Source organism: Penicillium hordei (assembly GCF_028827395.1).
Source record: "Penicillium hordei strain IBT 12815 chromosome Unknown utg000002l_segment0_segment0, whole genome shotgun sequence".
Taxonomy (NCBI): domain Eukaryota; kingdom Fungi; phylum Ascomycota; class Eurotiomycetes; order Eurotiales; family Aspergillaceae; genus Penicillium; species Penicillium hordei.
In genome coordinates, this window is record NW_026623143.1 from 3,726,839 (window position 1) to 3,745,328 (window position 18,490).

General features: G+C 48.3%; 6 protein-coding genes across 6 annotated transcripts; 1 reads left to right on the forward strand and 5 right to left on the reverse strand.

Annotated features, from left to right (window-relative positions):
* Positions 1-407: 407 nt before the first annotated feature.
* N7537_004735 (uncharacterized protein) lies at positions 408-599 on the forward strand (the record flags this gene model as incomplete). The annotated part of the gene is made up of 1 exon (XM_056895792.1): positions 408-599. The coding sequence occupies one exon, from the start codon at positions 408-410 to the stop codon at positions 597-599; it is 192 nt and encodes a 63-aa protein (XP_056755540.1).
* A 4,639-nt stretch (positions 600-5,238) lies between these two features.
* Positions 5,239-5,934, reverse strand: N7537_004736 (uncharacterized protein; the record flags this gene model as incomplete). The annotated part of the gene is made up of 2 exons (XM_056895793.1): positions 5,239-5,844; positions 5,905-5,934. 2 exons carry the CDS (start codon positions 5,932-5,934, stop codon positions 5,239-5,241), a joined length of 636 nt encoding a protein of 211 aa, XP_056755541.1.
* Positions 5,935-7,437: 1,503 nt separating this feature from the next.
* N7537_004737 (S53 family peptidase) lies at positions 7,438-9,851 on the reverse strand (the record flags this gene model as incomplete). Its single annotated transcript, XM_056895794.1, has 8 exons — positions 7,438-7,510; positions 7,564-7,706; positions 7,763-8,394; positions 8,448-8,538; positions 8,588-8,705; positions 8,783-9,265; positions 9,318-9,581; positions 9,643-9,851. 8 exons carry the CDS (start codon positions 9,849-9,851, stop codon positions 7,438-7,440), a joined length of 2,013 nt encoding a protein of 670 aa, XP_056755542.1.
* Positions 9,852-10,750: 899 nt separating this feature from the next.
* Positions 10,751-12,928, reverse strand: N7537_004738 (phosphoribosylaminoimidazolecarboxamide formyltransferase/IMP cyclohydrolase). The gene is made up of 5 exons (XM_056895795.1): positions 12,900-12,928; positions 12,784-12,822; positions 12,559-12,685; positions 10,983-12,468; positions 10,751-10,930 (listed from the first exon to the last, which is right to left on the reverse strand). The coding sequence occupies exons 2-5, from the start codon at positions 12,800-12,802 to the stop codon at positions 10,775-10,777; spliced, it is 1,788 nt and encodes a 595-aa protein (XP_056755543.1). The 5' UTR covers positions 12,803-12,822; positions 12,900-12,928; the 3' UTR covers positions 10,751-10,774.
* An 844-nt stretch (positions 12,929-13,772) lies between these two features.
* On the reverse strand, positions 13,773-14,951 carry N7537_004739 (INSIG family protein; the record flags this gene model as incomplete). The annotated part of the gene is made up of 2 exons (XM_056895796.1): positions 13,773-14,141; positions 14,229-14,951. The coding sequence occupies 2 exons, from the start codon at positions 14,949-14,951 to the stop codon at positions 13,773-13,775; spliced, it is 1,092 nt and encodes a 363-aa protein (XP_056755544.1).
* Positions 14,952-15,752: 801 nt separating this feature from the next.
* N7537_004740 (uncharacterized protein) lies at positions 15,753-18,182 on the reverse strand (the record flags this gene model as incomplete). The annotated part of the gene is made up of 4 exons (XM_056895797.1): positions 15,753-16,957; positions 17,027-17,080; positions 17,143-17,682; positions 17,750-18,182. 4 exons carry the CDS (start codon positions 18,180-18,182, stop codon positions 15,753-15,755), a joined length of 2,232 nt encoding a protein of 743 aa, XP_056755545.1.
* Positions 18,183-18,490: the final 308 nt, after the last annotated feature.

Consider the following 18,490-nt stretch of genomic DNA (forward strand, 5'->3'; position numbering starts at 1 on the left):
TTAAGATAATGCAGTGAGTCACTTTGAATGCTCTCGGATGACCAATCCGCCGTGCCGTGGTCCGCACCGGAGGATAAAAAACCGATCGGAGTATCGGTCGCACCTTTTGCCGTTTATTTTATTATTTTATTTTCTTAATTCCTAATCCCTAATTCCATTAACTATTTCCTTTTCCTGATCAGTTTGATTACTGATACAATTTGTTTTTCATTTTTTTTTTAAGTTCCCATCAAACCTTGGAATTCAGATTTGGATTACATAGCAGTTCGATTTCCAATCACAGGATGCCAAATCACATCATCTTCTATAACCTTAGATATAGAATATCCCCATAGCTGACAATTGTCGTAGCTGATAATTGCTTTGACCTGTCGACGTGTCGAGGTCCAATGAGTTGGCATGTCAGCATGGAGGCTCTTGGAACATTAAACCTTGGGAAGCCAAGCCACCTTGCTCCGTATGCGTATTCTGTATTATGCAACACTACCCCTCGCCTGTACTCTGTCTCCCTAGATAAGTACGACCAGCACCCAGTCTTGGCAGCATCGACTAGCATTCCCCAGGAATTCAAGGTTAACCAGGAATCCATGCATGAGTAGGCTGTGTGGTGGAGAATGCCCAAGAAGGTACTAGCTATTGACATGCACGGATCCTTAGGAGGCCATAAGGCAGCATAATTCAAACACCACTGGATGAGACCGCTATAGCCCATAAAGATCTTGCTCATCGCGCAGTTCTACAGCGTTGCCTACAGACGTACGATTTACGTTGTACCTTGTACATTCCACATGTGAACACACGATGGGGCATTGGCGGATCTTATTGGCCCCCACATGGAATCTGCTCGAAACGGACTGACACTGCGCCCTGCAAGGAGGGGAGTTAGATTATGGTGTTTCTCGCTTCATGATACAGGTACAATGTACATTCCTTACTGCATACTGACCACGATAGCGTGTTTGACGTGTTTGGCGTACATCACGGACCTCAAACTTGCCAAGGCGAAGGTCCTGTTTTTCATGTCAGCCTTGGACTTCTCCAGGGCAACCTCCAGGGCTATCTTGGCGTATTATGTAAGACCATGCGGATATCGCCGAGTGTGCACGGGTGCGGCTTTAAGATGACCTAAGCACTTAAAAAATGCCCACCTGCGCAGATTGGTTCGCTCGCATGGCTTACCGCTTCGAAACAGTCAATCTCCACTTCATAGCCCTATGGCATACCCGAATACGAAGGTGTCTCGGCTTTTTCTTTTCTTTTCTTTTCTTTTCTTTTCTTTTTTTCCATGATGATTTAGGCTTTAGGCTTCTCTCAATATGATTCTAAAATGTAATCTGTCTTCTATCTTCTATCAATATTAGCAATATCGATCTAATACGAACATTGCCCAATTAAGAAATGATGAGATCAACAGGTAGATCCAGACACAGCCCAGAACAATTGGATTCAGGGTCTTTGTCGTGGGGAGGCGGAGTTAGTAATTGTCGGCCGACGCCACGGCTGGTTGTCAACCGCTTTAATCAACGCCCAGTAATCAACATCGGGTGTTCGCTGCTAAATTTCCCGAGATCCACTATGCTTGAATATGACATCAGGACTTTTCCATCGGCCATTGTTATGCGTTACCGTTGGCCGAGAGATGGATCTATGAATGCCTAGATGTGGATTACAAAATACTCAGTAAGTGGAATCCAAGGCCCCGGTAGTCCCAGTTGCCTTATCAGGGCGAGATAATGTGAACAACATACTTTGTACGGAGTACTGTACGATGAGCTGAGATTGAGGGAGACGGGGATACGGAGCAGACGATAATCAATTATTTGCTAATCATTCGCCCGAAATAGGCGACCGTGCTGTATGTTGAGGCTGATAATGATCAATACATAGCATAGCCTATGCGATTTATTTTACACTAATCAGCAACACAAATTACCACATCTAACGACATTCGAATCCCTATTTCATACCTACCTAGGTAAGTAGCTCGTAACCCCTGATTCCTCCGGTCCTTGGCGTTAAAACAACTCCGTCTCCGAGCTCCGTATCCGTGCGGATCGTGCACACTTTATGCTATGGGCTATGGTATGCATTTCCCAATTCACGTTAGACTTGTTGGATCACTCACGGATGATCGACACGTGAAAGAAAAAAAAAAAAAAAAAAAAAACCGAAACGTGACTCGATCTCGGGACTTCGTTGCCGGTACCCGGAACTTATCGTCGTCGTCCGCCAGATCGAGTTTAGTTGCGGGTTGGTGGCTATGCGACACATGTCTACGGGGCTGGTCGGATGAAACCATCCGTGTAGGTTCCCGATTACTCACTTTGATGCTCCATAGTTCCTCGTGACTCATGATTATTCCGGCCTTTTTTTTTCGAGTTGCGGGGAGCTGCGCCGACGGAGATTTGTTAAGATCTATTCAAATTGAGCTGTCCACTCATAAAATATCAATAAAGTTACAATGTCGCACTGCATATCTGCATATCTGCATATTTCTGTCAGATGATACATAGTAATAGTGAAGGTATAGGGCGGTCAAGCGGGTCGATGTACGCGAAGTTACGGGCCCCCGGGTGGAAAGGCACCCCTGTTCCTGGTCTCGAAAGCTGTCATTTCCGACGTTGATGTCACAGATCCTCAGATCCTCATCCAGTATTGTTGATATTTTTCTCGAAGAGCCCCTAACTGATGTTGCCTGCGCCACAACTGATATGGTCATCGACGAACCCTTGGATTAGGAGTTCTCTGTAGGGTCTATTTCAGTAGTCGATTTCTCTGTTGATGGTTTATAATAGACTTATTTTCCAGTTTCTAATCCATTCGAGCTTGATTGAGAGTAGCTGCCGGGACTATGAACCCGGGGTTATTTCGAGATAAGATCAGCCGGGCAATCTCTATACCCACCACGTGGCAGCACCGATGACGCGATTCGTTACAAATAGGTGTAGTGGCTCATTGGGGAAAACGTTAGTAGTATTTTACGAAGATCATAAAGCATTTACTTTAATTCTAGCATTCGAGTAATTACTAGTACGTATATTTTCCCGTAACGAAAAGGCCATGGCGGCTTCAAGGTATATATTCAAGTCAAATGTTTAAGATTCCACAAATGCTAGAGGGCCTTGCATTTGCAATTTCTAGCGTCGGTCTAGGAACAGGGCGTAAAACTCCCGTGACCTATATCACCAAGATGCCGCAGAGGTACCGCTGGTATGCCGAAGGGACCGTTGTGGCCGAGCGCCTTTTGCATCCCATCCTGTTACTAAGTTATGTCTTTGCGGAGGTCGTGAGCCTCTCACAGAATCTACTCATTATGGAAGGCGATATGAGTTGCCTTCCAAACGTGTTGTCTGGTTGATCCTTCCAGTAGTCGTATGCTTCTCTCAAGTATTGACCCATGCATGTCTCTCGGTATGAGCACTTTGCTCTGTGGAACTCTGAATAGTTTATGAACCAGTATTTTTTCGACGGTGGCCCACTACTGGAATTAAATACATGCAATACTGGAGACGATTTTGGAGTTTTGTTTTTATTCTACAAGCAGAGACGGTGTAGACCTGGACTTTGGAAGCGAGGAGGCTTTTAGCGGGTGGACCATGCGTGTTCGCAGTGGGTACCTAGGCAGCGATGCTGGGCTCTGCTAGATGTAGAAGAGTACCTTGAAAAATCCTTAGGCAAATTCACATTGGTCAAACGTTTCAGATCCGAGAAAAGAATGAAACAGTCACTACGGTACTCAATTCTTCTCCTTGGCAAGCCCCTCAAAAGGGCCTGATTATTGGCTTCTAGATATTATCTGACCCACAACGGCGTACGCTTCAGTGGTGCATATCTTCAGCTAGAAGGCAGCGTTACTTGACACGATTAAATATAGAACATGTCGTAATATCATTTATCAATTTATGGTGCATTCGGATTAATCTACATAACGCATGCTCAGCACCCGAAAGGCAAGCATATATTAGTCCCCGGTGTTGCTTTCTAGCTACTTCAAAGAAGATACCACTAGGTAACAGGAATTGCATCAACATCCATATTGTATGGGTATGATGGATTGTTCATAGAGCCCTGGAGGCCCTTCATCGCAGACTACGTAAAATGAAACCAATTCGTCCTCTCCGTCTTTGGACATGGTTCTGCGTTCCTTTTGTCTTGGGAGGGCTTCGTTAATTCTTGACTTCCTTTCCGTGAGAAAAAATCCTTGACATTGAATCTAATGATAAAAACAAAACGTTTGAAATCTATGGATACGGAGGCAGAATCGGTGCTCATATCAATACGGCATCCTTACCCTCCTACGTGCTCTCTAACGATGGCATCGTGTTAGCCCCTGCCCTCTTGGCCGTTTCGTGAGAAACCCAACGTCTTATGGCAGCACCAACATGCCTTGGAAGTAGACTCTTCATATGCTTTTCGGTGTCAGCGCGCTCGTCATGATTCGGTCTATATTCTGGTGGGTGATTGAATACTGGATGGGTAGTACGGGCTACCTGTTACAACACGAGTGGACCATGTATATTTTTTGACAGCGTTCCAATGATGCTTGTGATGACTATGTTCTACGTGTGGTACACCAAGCTCGAGTCTTGCTAGACAGCCAACAGGCACCCTTGGGTGACGGGAGTTTCTTGTCAACCGGGCGGAATGGAGAATATCATTCGCTACGTTAAGCTTGTTGAATTTACATTACACATGTAAACTACGATTCTGATTTCTGATGCAGTGAAGAAGTGCATTGGTTTGAAAGTTGGGTCTTATCTTCGTACCTCTAATATTGAAATATCACTATTTGAATTAGGTATTTACCGGCTATACAAAAATGATAGAGACCGTTTGTGCCTCATAGTTAGTGGTACCTAATAAATGATCTATAGATTTTAGCTCTGATTATTTCCAACATGCAGTACCCATATATGTAGTTCATCAGAACAAAGAACCAAGCAATCCCTGGCCTCTTTGTCCCCATGGAGACTCACTTGTCCATTGATATGTGGTAGAAACCAAGAAGCCACTTGATAGCGTCGCTAATCTATATCTAACCCTGCCGCATCATCTAGCACCGTCAACATGAATACAAACATCTACAGGCCACTAGCTCAAAAGAAAGATAATTGATTCATGCTCAATGAGCTACGTTCAGATTAACAAACGGCTGATGGTCAAGTGACACTCAAGACGCCCAGCTAACACCAGTCACCAGAGACTCCAGTAAAACACGTCCCTTCAAGATATCACACTTCATGCTGGGTATGGCCTGTAAAACAACTCATTGCCGAGGTGATCGAGAACAGTTACAGAATTGTCAGGATCCGACATGCGAAGATCAGCATAAGCGAGAGCACGATCAATAGTCATCTCAATGTTGTGCAGGTTGCGGACATAGCCATGGAGCCGGAGCTTGTGCAGAACAGACCTGATCCAGTTGACGCAGTTCTGAGGAGGATAAGCACACTTAATCGGCAGCTGAACAGACTGAAGGAGGATCTTGATAGTCTCCGGGCCGATTCCGTCGTTGACTTCACCGATTGCCATTCTGATGAGAAGAGAATCACACGACTCCGGGTGGACGTTGGTCTTGACGCGGTAGGTCCATTGGAAGTCCGGGTTGAGGTCACGTCGCATGACCGGGTCCGGCGAGGCTCCGTCAGTCACATCGTAGGCGTAGTAGCGATCGTACTTCACATCATAGACGAGGATGGCCCAGTGATAGGCGGAAAAGCCGAGACGCTTTCGGTAGTCGCCAAGAGAGAGCTCGCCACGGTGATAGACGGCCAGGAACAGCTGGTAGCAATCCGTGGGTGGGGAACCCGGGGTGGGTCCGCAATCGGGGGGAGCATCGCCGAGCTATGTGTATACTCTTGTTAATAACTCTTCAGGGCTTCAATTTCGAAGAATCGTACTCACAGGAAGTTCTTCAATCGGATACAGGGCCATGATGCCTCAGAATTTGCTTTACCCGGGGGTGGGTGGGTTGAGATTGTTCGAAGTTTTGTTTACTTCCAAGGTTGCTTTTCTCCGATCGAGCTCCTGAGCAGGGGCCTCAGCAACTTTTATTGCCTTTTCTACGCTACCGCCCGAAGGGCATTTTCAATAGCAATTCGGTTGTTGAGACCTGCCTAGGATTGGTATATGAGACCGACAGTCCATTGACTAATGTAGCGGACAAAAACGGGGCTTTATATCCTCAGCTTATAGATATTTGAAGCTATACAAATCCTCGCGCACGGACCACCATGGCGTATAGTTCGACGGTGACCACCCCCTTCGAGTTTCAACCATAAAGGACCGAAGGTAAGCATAACTGATACCTAGGTAGTAAATTAAATCAAATTAATATATAATTGAAGAATGAGAAACGAGTCAAAGGAATTCGATCAATCGAAAATGGCGACAAGCTCTAGCTACCGTGGACTAGGATGATAGTTTGATATCTGGGGCACTTTAACACAAACACATAATAACACTTACGGCATGTACGATTTATGATGGGTCTTGTTATTAGAAAGGCAATAGATAAGTTGTACTCTTCTGAATGTTCTGAAATCATGCATATGGTGACATGTCTATATTTAGTGAACAAACGCGGCGCACACATATTTTGTTGAAAATCCCAGTGGGCTAAAGCGCTGATAGAAGTTAATGGACATTCCTCATCTTTGAAATAAGTTCATATAATCTCTCAACAGCTGTTTAAGTCGACATTACTATTTGTAGGCTATATGCCGGGGCCGATTCAAATGCTGCCGCCTTTGATACTTTGATGGGTCTTTTCTAGCTTCCGTCGGCTCTGACGCTCTATACTACACTATTGAATATAGTCTTCTGGTAGACATAGAAAATCAGCTAGTTGGGATAAAAATATTCTGTTTGCTTTGTTCTATATCCTAAATGAAATATGATAGCCCTGGCGGCAGCCTACCGCACAGCTGTAACCTGTGCACCTGCCGGCCGAATTATGTATTCAATGGTAAATGCAACGAAGGGACTTTGACTTTCTTTCAGAATTGGTAGTCTCTTGGCCAAATGGAGAATGTGGTGGGTTGGTATGCATCAATTCTAAGTTCTATCGTTCTTCAATTCTTCAATTCGACATCGGGTCGTTCCCTACATCTCTGTCTAATTAGGTAATTGAAATCAATCATCAATCATTTTTCCGGAAGGTGACATGTCCCCGACCCTTCTCCCCAATAATGTACTTGGTGGTCCACGTACTATATAAAACCATCTCACGTTAAATTCGGACATATAGACATAGATATATACATTTATAGACATGAATAACTAAAAATGAGACAAAGACAAACTGGTCATGAGGATCATAGAGAAAATCCCAATACAACAGTGGCCTAGAGCAACTTGATACTTGATTTTCAACAAGGTGACCCTTGGCAACACTCGGTATGCAAGTCTGTCACACAAGCTCTGCTCTTATTCATCTCAAGGAAGAGACAAGAACAGCTTCTTCAACTCAGGATAGTTAGGTGTGCCCAATCCGGTAGCCGGATCCCATCTGCATGGTAGGTCAGTAAAAAGCGCATCACCAATGTAAACGATTGTACGTACCCTGGAATAGCACTGAAGCCGTCCGAACCACATCCAACATTGGTGCCATTGGTGATGTCATTGAGAACATGCGGGTGAGCGTAAAGCACGGGGTTCACGAAACCAACAGGTCCCTTGCCCTTGTGGATACGTTCCTCGTTAATCTACCACCAGGGGTCATTAGCACAGTCGACGAGCAGAATTCCAACTCCCAACTTACCAAGTTCAGAACCGAAGCAAACAACGGCGACGCTAAGCTAGAACCATAGTAGTGTTCCAACTTCCCACCGGTGTAAGCAGGGAACACGGCGCCATTAGCCGACACATCAGGATAAGCACGACCAATACGGTTGTATAGACCGTTTGTCGTATTCAGGTTGACTTCCAGCTCAGAGTAGTACGGGTAAGTCAGTTTAGCATCCTTGAAGTACTTCTCCACGGCTTTCTTCTGGTACTCAGGTTGCGGGAAGTAGTTGGAGAAGCCGCCGGCGCTGCTGAAGTTGGCAGCAGTACCACCCAAGTCAGCGTGCATCACGCTCTCAGCATCCTTGACGGTCTGGTTGGCGTAGAGCATGGTGCCTCCGACAGAGGTCACGTAGGGGCAGTTAGAGGGGTATTGTGGGTTGAAGATCTTTCCCTCGGGTCCTAGACATCCGTTGGCGGCTCCGTCACCGTGGAACGAGCCCACGCCGTAGTCGCCGGAGGCGAAGAGGATGGAGTGGCCCTGCAGACCGAGTTTTAGGAATTCATTGCATTGGCGCTTGGTGTAGGCTACGGGGAGATCGGCTTCAGCTTGGCCGTAGGAGGCGCTGATCACGTTTGTGGGCTTGTATACGCCACACTGAAGTTGACCTGTTATTGTGTGAGCGATTAAATCAGTCTGGTTGGTGGGAATGGTATGTTACCTTTGTAACCACCGGCGCTCGGGTTGGGGTAGACTGCATCGATATCAGGGTTGTCGCCTGTCTCACCAAAGGCGCTGTAAGTGCAATAAGACTGGATTTGTTAGCAAGATATATTTGGTTTTTGAAAGATTATAACATACACCATCGAGAGCGTCAAGGAAAGTGTTAAACAGGTTGGTGGTCGCAACCTCCTTCGGTTCATAGATCTGGTCATCAACTTGGTAAAGAGTCACGGACTGGGGGTAGATAAGCGCATAACTGGCGTCGTTAGCAAAAAAAAAGGGGAAAAAAAAGAAAACACCGAGAAGCAAGTTACGGGGGGTGGTTGTACTTACGCCATGTCAATGTCAATATCCGATTCACCACTATTCAGCGGGCTGTAATCAGGCACCGAGAAGTTGGCTCCATCAATCAAGGCAGGAATGGGATAAGTACCCTGAGGGATCCAAGGAGCATAGGCTTTGTAGTAGAGATCAATATCTGACTTTGCGAAGTAGTCACCCTGCTCGTAGAGACCAAGCGAGTTGCCCTCGGCTGCCTTCTTGGCTTCTGGGATGTGGTACAAGGCCTTAATACAGGCCGGAGTCATCTGAGTTCCGCAGTTCTGGAGATCTGCAGGAAGTGACTTGGCCTTCTCAGAGAGAACCGCGGTTGTGGTAGAGTCATCTGTAGCCTTCGAATGAGCCAAGTGCGACGCTCGCTTCGCCATGCTGCTCCTCTTGTCTATGGAACCGAGCTTCTTCTTGACAATGGGACTGAGCTTGACACCGGGAGTAATATAGTCAATGTGCGCCTGGATGTGCTCAGGGACGTGATACCTAGCACTGTTAAAAAGAGTCCAAAGTAGTTAAAAGCAGCGAAAAGACTTACTCCTCGCAACCAATCTTAAGGCTGGAAGTGCTAGCATGCTCATGTTCATAGAACTCAGCCTTGAACAAAGCTTCTACTTCATGCGCATAGGCATCAAACGCCAACCATCCCTTGTTATCGGTGTGTACAATCCGGGATCCATGAATCCCAGAAGATTCAAGCCAGCGACGAACAGAGTCAACCGAATCCTTTGAAGGAGCGAACAAATTATGGACCTCCTCTGAAGTCCAATACTGTCCATACTTGGGAGAGCTCGGGTCAGAACTATACGAATATCAGTAGCCCGCATACCATGAAGCCACATGCGCATAAGAAAACAACTTACACAGCCATGAGATACTCATCACCCTTCTCCAAGTTATTCTGAGTAAGACCAATGCGCACAGGCAGCACAGAATCGCGTTTAATGCGCTCGCCTTTCACCCAATCCACATGCTCACTTCGCTTTTCATGCAAGACATGCTTCACTGGTGCGGGGACAGCTCCAGAGAGAGCAGCGATCGCCAGAACGACACAAGCCTGATGTACGAGCATCTCGAGAAATAATAGAGATGTGATGGTACCTGGCCATCGTGCAGGGACAGGGGAATTTTCCCCCTTGATATACACGCGGGGGCAGCTAACCACAATGGTATGATTGCAACATTAATTTCCCCATCTGCGATGACGAAAAGCACTAATCAAATTTGGCAGGTCCGATTGGATATGGTCTGCATTATCTGCATAATGTTTGAGACAAAGAAAGCGCGATTAAATGTTTAACACTAGATATCAACATCCCGGTTAGGGCGACTAGAGATGCTGAGTCAACATCGATATCTCTGGAATAGCTCGAGGAAAGACAATTGCAATTTCTGTTCATTCTGCCAATTCTGTGTGCCGTTGCCTGATTGCTTGGTTACTGCTTGGCTATTGCTTGGTTTTGCCCAAGTGCTTGGTGTTTTTGCTTTTTGTCTTATCTCAGGAGGCGGGTGCTAGTTTGATGAATACCCCCTCGCTGAAGCGGAGCTCCGACGGAGAAATTATTCAATGTTGCAACAGTTTATTCTGAGCTGGATGAGGGCATCAAATAGGAAAGATGCTTAAGTTATTCAGACTTTAGGATCCATTGGGAAAAAGAAAAAAAAAAAAAAAAAAAAAAAACAAGCTTCTGTTCTAGGCAACTCTAATTGCGACATATTAGGTCCAATGTCGGAGGGAAAATAAAAGGGGCATCTCTTACCTGATTCGCCTTCTCGCTATCGAGGTAAAGGCTTAATATAACAAACTACTATGTAGCACGTGTTCTGAAATATAGGTATAAATTTATCTAAATCATAAAGGAAAACCTGACATCATCATCATACGAATATCCACCAGTGGGAACCACCGAGATGGCATCCTTTTTTTTTACGAGAGGGAAAGGGAAAGGGAAATAGAGGAAAATGACATCGAAAGTCGACAACCAGTAGAACAATCTAGTGGTGGAAGAGACGGATACCCTGCTCGACGAAGGTGATGCCCAGCTTCTCGGCAGTCTCGAAGACGGGGGTGTCGTTCTGGCTGCCAGTAGGGGCGGCGATGTACTTGACACCTGAGCGGGCAGCACGGAAGACGTTGTCGATGAAGGGGAACTAGAGGAGACAATTAGCATTTACCACGCGAACATGGAAGGGAATTACATACGAAGGCATCGGACGAGACAGCGACCTCACCGAGCTTCTGGAGCCAAGCCTCACGCTCTTCCTGGGTGAAGGGAGCGGGGACCTCCTCGAAGACACGCTCGTACTCGACGGTCTCGGCGTCGGTGCGGGGGGTCTGGCCCGAGCAGAGCAGGTCGATGGCGTTGGACTTGTCAGCACGCTTGGTGCCCTGCTTCCACTTGATGCCGATGACGCGCTCGTGGAAGCGCATCCACCAGTTGTCGGCCTTGTCACCGGCCAGACGGGTGCAGTGGATACGGCTCTGCTGACCGGCACCCAGGCCGATAATTTGACCGTTCAGGGCGTAGCAGACGGAGTTGGACTGGGTGTACTTGAGGGCAATGGTGGCGACGGTCAAGTCACGGAGAGCAGCCTCGGGGAGGGAGGTGGAGTTCTTAGGGGTGATGACAGTGTTGAAGGTCTTGCTGGGGGAGATGACAACGTCGTTGCGGTGCTGGGTCAGCTGGACACCATACAGGGTGCGGGTCTCCTCGGGAGCCGGGGTGTAGTCCTCGTCCATCTGGAGGACAAGGTACTTGCCACCCTTCTTCTTGGAGAGGATGGCCAGAGCCTCAGGTTCGTAGCCGGCGGCGATGACACCGTCGGATACCTCACGGGAGATGATCTTGGCTGTGGGGACATCGACGATGTCACTGAGGGCCAGGATGTCACCGAAGCTGGACATGCGGTCGGCACCACGGGCACGAGCGTAAGCCTGAGCCAGACCGGAGGTCTCGATATCCTTGATATCGTCCACCATGTACACCTTGCGCTCCTTCTCGTTCAGGGGCACACCGATAGCGGCACCAGCGGGGGAAACGTGCTTGAAGCTGGCAGCGGCGGGGAAGCCAAGAGCCTGCTTGAGCTCCTTAACCAGAGGCCAGGCGTTCAGGGCATCGAGCAGGTTAACGTAACCAGGAGATCCGTTAAGGACCTTGAAGGGCAGCTTGTCCTGAACCATGTAGGCAGAGGCGGGCTTCTGGTGGGGGTTGGTACCGTAGCGCAGAGAGAGCTGCTGCAGACCGTTGCCAGCATACTCCTTGCGGAAAAAGCTAGAAATAGCGGAGTCGTAGTCGGCAGTCTGCTCGAATGCCTTAAGGGCGTACAGCTTGCGGCTAGCCTCGTTGATGGCGCCGGCCTCGAGCTCCTTGAGGAAATCGGAGTAATCGCGGGGGTCTGACAGGATGGTCACACGCTTGTGGTTCTTGGCCGCAGCGCGGAGCAGAGTCACACCGCCAATGTCGACCTCCTCCACGGCCTCATCGATGGTGACGTTGACCTTAGCGACGGTCTCCTTGAAGGGGTACAGGTTGCAGACGACGTAGTCAACCTTGGAGATCCTCTGCTCGGCGAGGTCCTTCTCATCAGACTCAATGTCACGGGCGAGGATACCACCGTGCACGGCGGGGTGGAGGGTCTTAACACGGCCACCGAGCATCTCGGGGGCATTGGTGATGGCGGAGACATCCCTGGAATGAATTGTCAGTTCCGGGGCTGTTCATTGAAGATAACGCTTCTTCTTGTATTTCGTTGCATCATTGACGGCAGAGGTAACTCACTCGACAGGGAATCCAGCCTCACGGATCATCTTGGCGGTACCGCCAGATGCGAGAAGACGAACTTCCTGCTTGACCAGACCCTTGGCCAGGTCAAGCAGACCAGTCTTATCATAGACGGAGATGATAGCTATTCAATCCCAAATTAGGCATATTAGAATTGAACTTGAACTGCCTGGGACAAATAATATCATAGTCCGGGGAACTATGTAGCCAAGAGGGACATACCAGTCTTTTGTTGAGACATGATGGATCCGACGGTCGACACTAGATCTGTTAGATGATAAATTCTCAAATCCAACCCGAAATTGAAAGCAATTAATATCAGGAATCGAATAACATACCTAAAACAAGCGAAGAGGGTATAACAAATGACGAACAGAAGAAAAAGAAGAAAATATGACTCGCGGGGTCGGACCGATTGCGGCGGCGGGGCTCGATAGCAAAAGGTGCATTACGTGATCGACCTCAGTCCACTCTGACATCAGCCAATCATAGACTGGCATTATAAAGATGGCCTTAGCGTGGCACGTGATCTTGGGATACATAAGAGATTTCTCAGAAGCGCCATCTTCTCTTCTTTCTTTTCTTTCTTCTTCATGAACAACGCAAAACTCACATTCTACTCAAAAAGCGTTCCTACGAAGACTTGTCTGATGAAGTACGGAAATCGTATAGAGAATGGAGACCAAGTGCCAACTGGCAAAGGTGTCGATCTTGGGTGCAGTGCCTGCTGACCTCGGTCATGTAGTAGGGATTGCAATGATTGATTCTACATACCAATCAAAAATAATGAATATTATTTCGAGTCTTAAATGAAATTTCGCTTGTTGTAATCATCGTAAACCTCAATAGGTTTTTTTAATAATCCGTGCAAGAATGGTTTGACGTTCTGTTTTTTTATTTTTATTTTTAAATGGCGTTGATGTCTTATTGATGGACAGCCCGCCTTCTGCAGTTTTCATATATAGACAACAGAAGGCGCAAAATGGCTTGATTTGTGAAATGGACTGTGCTATATATGATCAAAGACAAAGTACAGCTTTTTGCGTAGCGAATTGAGTCAAGAGCAGAGCCGATTTCTATTACAATTCTTTATCAGAGCCATAAATTATTTCAAATGTACATTAAACGTTCCGTGCCCTCCATATGGGCCGTTCCCCAGTGAAGCTCGAGTGCTCAATCCTGAACTAGAAAATCCAGACGCATTTCGAGCCTCATGGCTTCATAACATCTCTAACGCCAGATCCGATGGCAAGCTGACGGCCAACGTTTCCAAAGCATACGCACGCGCAGAAAATGACACTGGCAACCCAAGTGCGGATCGCAATGCTCTCCTGTGTGATGCCTGCACCCAGCACATTCTCCAGTCCTGTTCCATTCAGAAGACTAGCGCCGAATGATGGGCCGGTCGATGTGGGCACAAGCTCTGGCTTGAGGCCAAGAACCACTCCCATGCCGGCCAAGCCAACGGTGGTCGAGAGGACGAAGCCGGTCGTGGTGCGGTCAATCAGGTACCAGAGGACAGGGTTCGCGAGTGCGAGGGTCAACGATGCTTGCGTGGTAGATTCCCAAGGGAGTCTCCGCTGTAAAGAAAAAATTCCAGATGTCAGCGTTGTCCCATAGAAATAGAGAAAAACGGGAAGCGTAGAGAACAACACCTATCCACTTACCATAGCAAATGCAATTCCGACAAACGCTCCAACACTGCGAGCAACAGTAACCCAGGACGGGGTGCGATCCTCACTATCCTCCTCATTGGCACTCGCAAGCTTCGATTCAGACTCGCCCTCACGACAGCTATCCAGCCAAGGAAGCAGATTACCGAGAGCAATACCAGCCAAACCCCAGAAGCCCAGGTACTGCCATGAATCGTAATAATGAATATTCTCCAGCTTGACGGGCGTAATCCAATGGTTATCATGAAGATGAACCGTGATCACGCCGTAAGCAAGACCAAATCCAAATAGCAGCACGCTGCTCAATGCCTGCGGCAAGATCACGCCCCGGAACAACCCATGGCTCAACCGAGACCGAGTCCTCCGCAGCGCCATCCGCCGCGGCTCGATGGCTGATTTCTCTGCTGCGCGCTGCAATGGCTCGGGCGGGAACTCCGCCGCTGGGCTGTTGGCCTCCGTGCCCCAGGGGCTGGACTCGTCGCGGAATCCTTCGAATGCCGTCGGCGAATAGATCCCGTACAGTGTCGACGAGGTCAGGTTCATCACTGATCCTGTGCGGCTCACGTTCGTTGAGTTCGATGCGTCTGCTTGTGGGTTCAGATATTCGGTACCTGTTGACTCGGCCGGTGTTGGGGGTCCGGATGACTCCGTGGAAGCGGGCGTCAGGTCGAATGCTCGTCTCGGGCGCGGACGCAGGATGCGAGGCTGTTCGGTCATGATGGGTAAATGAGTTCTGATTCGTGTCGTGTATTGATTTCAAGGTTCGTCGTTTCCGTTGGTTTCTCTGTAGGAAAACAGAGTCTCCGATGGCCGGCGCAACAAAAGCCAAACTGTATCTTGTTTATCCCACGCGGCCAGGTAATCCCAATGTTGTAGGTAGAGCTTTAGTATATTGTACAAGATGATTTGTGCGCGTCTGGGAATGTGTCAGAGGCGAAATGTGTAAATATGGGGAAAGGAGAGAACGGAGAATGGAGAATGGGGCAGCTTAGCGGGATATGACGCTTACCGGAAATATAAACTTCCTCGGAGCAATTGGGTAACAAGGGTTAACTTGCTATTTATGCTGACCCAGGTGAATTCAGGAAGAGAAGAAAAGCCCAAATATAAAGTGTCTCAACAATTTTTGCCTTAGGAATCCGCTTCGTATTGTTGGCCGCACCACTCTGCAGCAATTGTATCCACTCTGAGACCGTATTGCCGTACTCGTATGATCAAGCTTTTGTCTTGAATGGGGATTAAAAAATATTTGAGATTGTGGAAAGAAAACAATCCAAAGCTATGGGAGTGGGCAGATGTATGAGAGGAGAAAGAGGGGAATTATCACATGCGGCATCGGATGTTGAGGTAGTACTGGCCACTTACATTTAAGGGCTTGGATGAAATTGCCTTAATACAACCATTCCGAAAGGGAATGATACGCCTAGAACACAGGAGAAAAGACATAAGAAACAGTAGATCGTGATACACAAGATTTCAAAAGAAGAAAAAGAAAGAAAAAAAAAAACGCCAACCATATTAGTCTTCCATCGCGTCGTCTCCATAACCTTCCCCGCGTGGGCCAGCTGGACCCCTCGGGGCAGGGGACGAAGCTTCATGTCGTGCGTAACCATTGGCGCCTTCATAGGTAGAGGAATTTTCGTCACCGTCCACGTCGTCTTCGTCGTCCTGATCATCAGAGAAGTCCCCTTCCTCATCGGCTCGGAGAGGGGCACCTCCATCATCTTCCTCGCCAGAAACTTCGCCAAGGAGTTCACGGTCGAGATCGTCCAGCTCCCCCTCCACGTAGTCATCGGGTCCGTGCTCCGGGTCCCAGGTTGGGGTACCCATAGCCGATGGCACGGCCCCCAAACCATCAGGATGGTCGTGACTGCCCTTGGCATGTGACGCTGCAGCTTTCTTGGTAGTGCCAGGAGTGCCCGTTACACCCGTAGACTTACGCTTGGTAGCTGCACTGGGGCGGGGACGAGGACGGGATCGGTTGTTGGAGCTTCGCACATCAGCTTCCAGGGCCGCCTTGGCCTGGTATCGCTCCTCACGCTCCCTTTTGCGATCCTTCTTGGGGCCATTGGCTTCGGTGTAATCCCAGCGATCGAGTCGGCGGGCAGCTTTTCGCACTACAGAGAGAAAGACGTTTGCACATTCTCCAAAGTCATCCTCTTCTTCCGGGTTCGGGAAGAGACCACCCTTTCCCCACGAGGTCTCTTCGTCATCTGTATCGTAGCCCTCGGGCAAACCCTGAAGCAAGCGACCGTAGCGCGCGAAAGGAATCTCACTCTCCCGTTTAGCACGAAGAACGCGGTATGCATTTGATTTACGTTTGGCCAGCAGATAATCAATCCTTTGCCGACGATTTTGCTCAACGGCTATCTGGTGCTGTGTAAGTGGCCGCATCCGACGCATAGTAGGGGCTGAAGAAAGCGAAGGCTCGGCAATAAAGCGGTTAAGGACAGGATGGTTCGGGCCCGGAGGAGCGGGGGAGGCATCGGGAGTATGTTCCATCCTCGTTTTCAAGATGAGTCGCTGTTGGCCCACGGCCCGATTAAGTGATGATTCCCGCTTGGCCTGTTTGGGGCGGGGACGAGAGTGACCAGGGGTCATTTCATCGTCCTCATCATCCAAGCTTCGTTTAGCAGAAGGGTGGAGAGGGGTGGACATGGCAGAGCCACGACCTCCCATGCCAGAATAGTCTCCTGCGAATGATTCTTCGTCAAAGCCGTATTCTGCAATTAGGGAAGGTTAGCGTTCTGAGGACGTGTATATGTGACAGTTATTCAGAATGCCGAGCTTACCTTTTTTTGGTCGCTTGGGAATGCGCGGCAGTGGCTCCTCTTCTTCTAGAATGCCTGTACTCAATGTTAGTCGAGACCCATTCTCAATAGCTGTCAGAAGTAGTAGGCACACGTACGCTTGCGTTCTAATCTTTTGGACTCTCCATATTCCTGTTCCTCAGGTGTATCCAAATTCTCTTCACTGGCCTGTTCCTCTGTCAAGATATCAAAGGAAGGTACTTTCAAAGGAAGACCCTCCGAACCCTCGCCTTCCACACCCGGACCAAACGGATTGTTCAGAGCGGCCTCGCGACTGAAATCACTCTCTAGATACCACCACATCAACCAGAGGAACGCCCTAGCGCGACTTTGGCTGCTAAGTGTAGATCTCATGACCAGGTCGAAGAAGTCTCGCGGAGGAAAGAAGTGTGTTTCCGACACTTTGGGGGCGTACTGAGCCAGAACAAAAATCAAGTTCACTGGGTTGGTCCGGGGTATATTCTGTCGCTTAATCTTTTCCAGTGTATTCGGTTGGTCTACATCCTCTGAGGCGCCCTTCAGGATGGACTTGAGACGAGGAGCATCCTGCAGCTGCTTGTAGGCATTGGAATCCTGATGCGCTTGTAGTGAGGGGATCGAGTGGTAGGTTCGGAGCTGAGCACGCATTTCGGGGAAGACTAGAAACCAGGATAAGAGCAATTAGCACGGAAGTAAAGTAATGTTATAGCATAGCTGCAAGCGTACAGTTCAGGGTAGTGTTCATGCGACCGAAATTGACCAGCAGACAGACCATAGCCATATTAATAGCCGCAGGTTTGTCGTTCTGCAGTTTATCCTTCAGAATCTTGCTGGTCTTGCTGCTCCGGGCCATTGCATTGATGTAGACATCCGCGAAGTCCATTCCCTTCTGCCCGTCGGGATACCGCGTAAAAACGGACGTCTTATCCTCAAAGACCAGCTTCAGGAATTGGTACTGGATATCTTTGCGCCATAGAGGTATGCCATCATCTTTCTTCAGGTGTCGAATCTTGTTACCGGAGTAGACTGAGCCAATTGTGCCGTTCGCTTGCCGTCTTGTACCGACCGTCGCACTGGCGGTCATGCCGTGAGACTGATCATCCGCAGCTTCAGAAGCCGCGAAGGACTCGTCCATCATGCTGTTTTCGAAATCGGCCATTTTGGGTTATTGGAACCGGTAACAAGTGCGCGATCAGATTGTAGGAGAATCGCAGGTTGTAATATGAAGTGCCCCCTAGGAGGCGGCCGATGAAAGAGGCAGAAGTCGTATAAGAGAAAGGAAACAAAAACAGAAAGGACAAAAGTGAAAAGGAGTGCCGAGTGAAAAAAAAGGGAAAATGGAAAATGAAGTTCAAAAGGCCGGAAAAAGAGGAAGAAAGCAGAGCCGAGTGGCCCATGAAGGTATAGCTGGTGTGATATCTACCCGTATCAGCGAACGCGTTTAATATGCGGCTATGCCTAATAATG

What these genes read in the sequence shown, in the direction of transcription:
- N7537_004738 (XM_056895795.1), bottom strand. An exon ending in GAGGCTGGATTCCCTGTCGA is followed by an intron (nt 12,469 to 12,558) that starts GTGAGTTACCTC and finishes AATTCATTCCAG; the next exon opens with GGATGTCTCCGCCATCACCA. An exon ending in CTGTCTCGTCCGATGCCTTC is followed by an intron (nt 10,931 to 10,982) that starts GTATGTAATTCC and finishes TGTCTCCTCTAG; the next exon opens with TTCCCCTTCATCGACAACGT.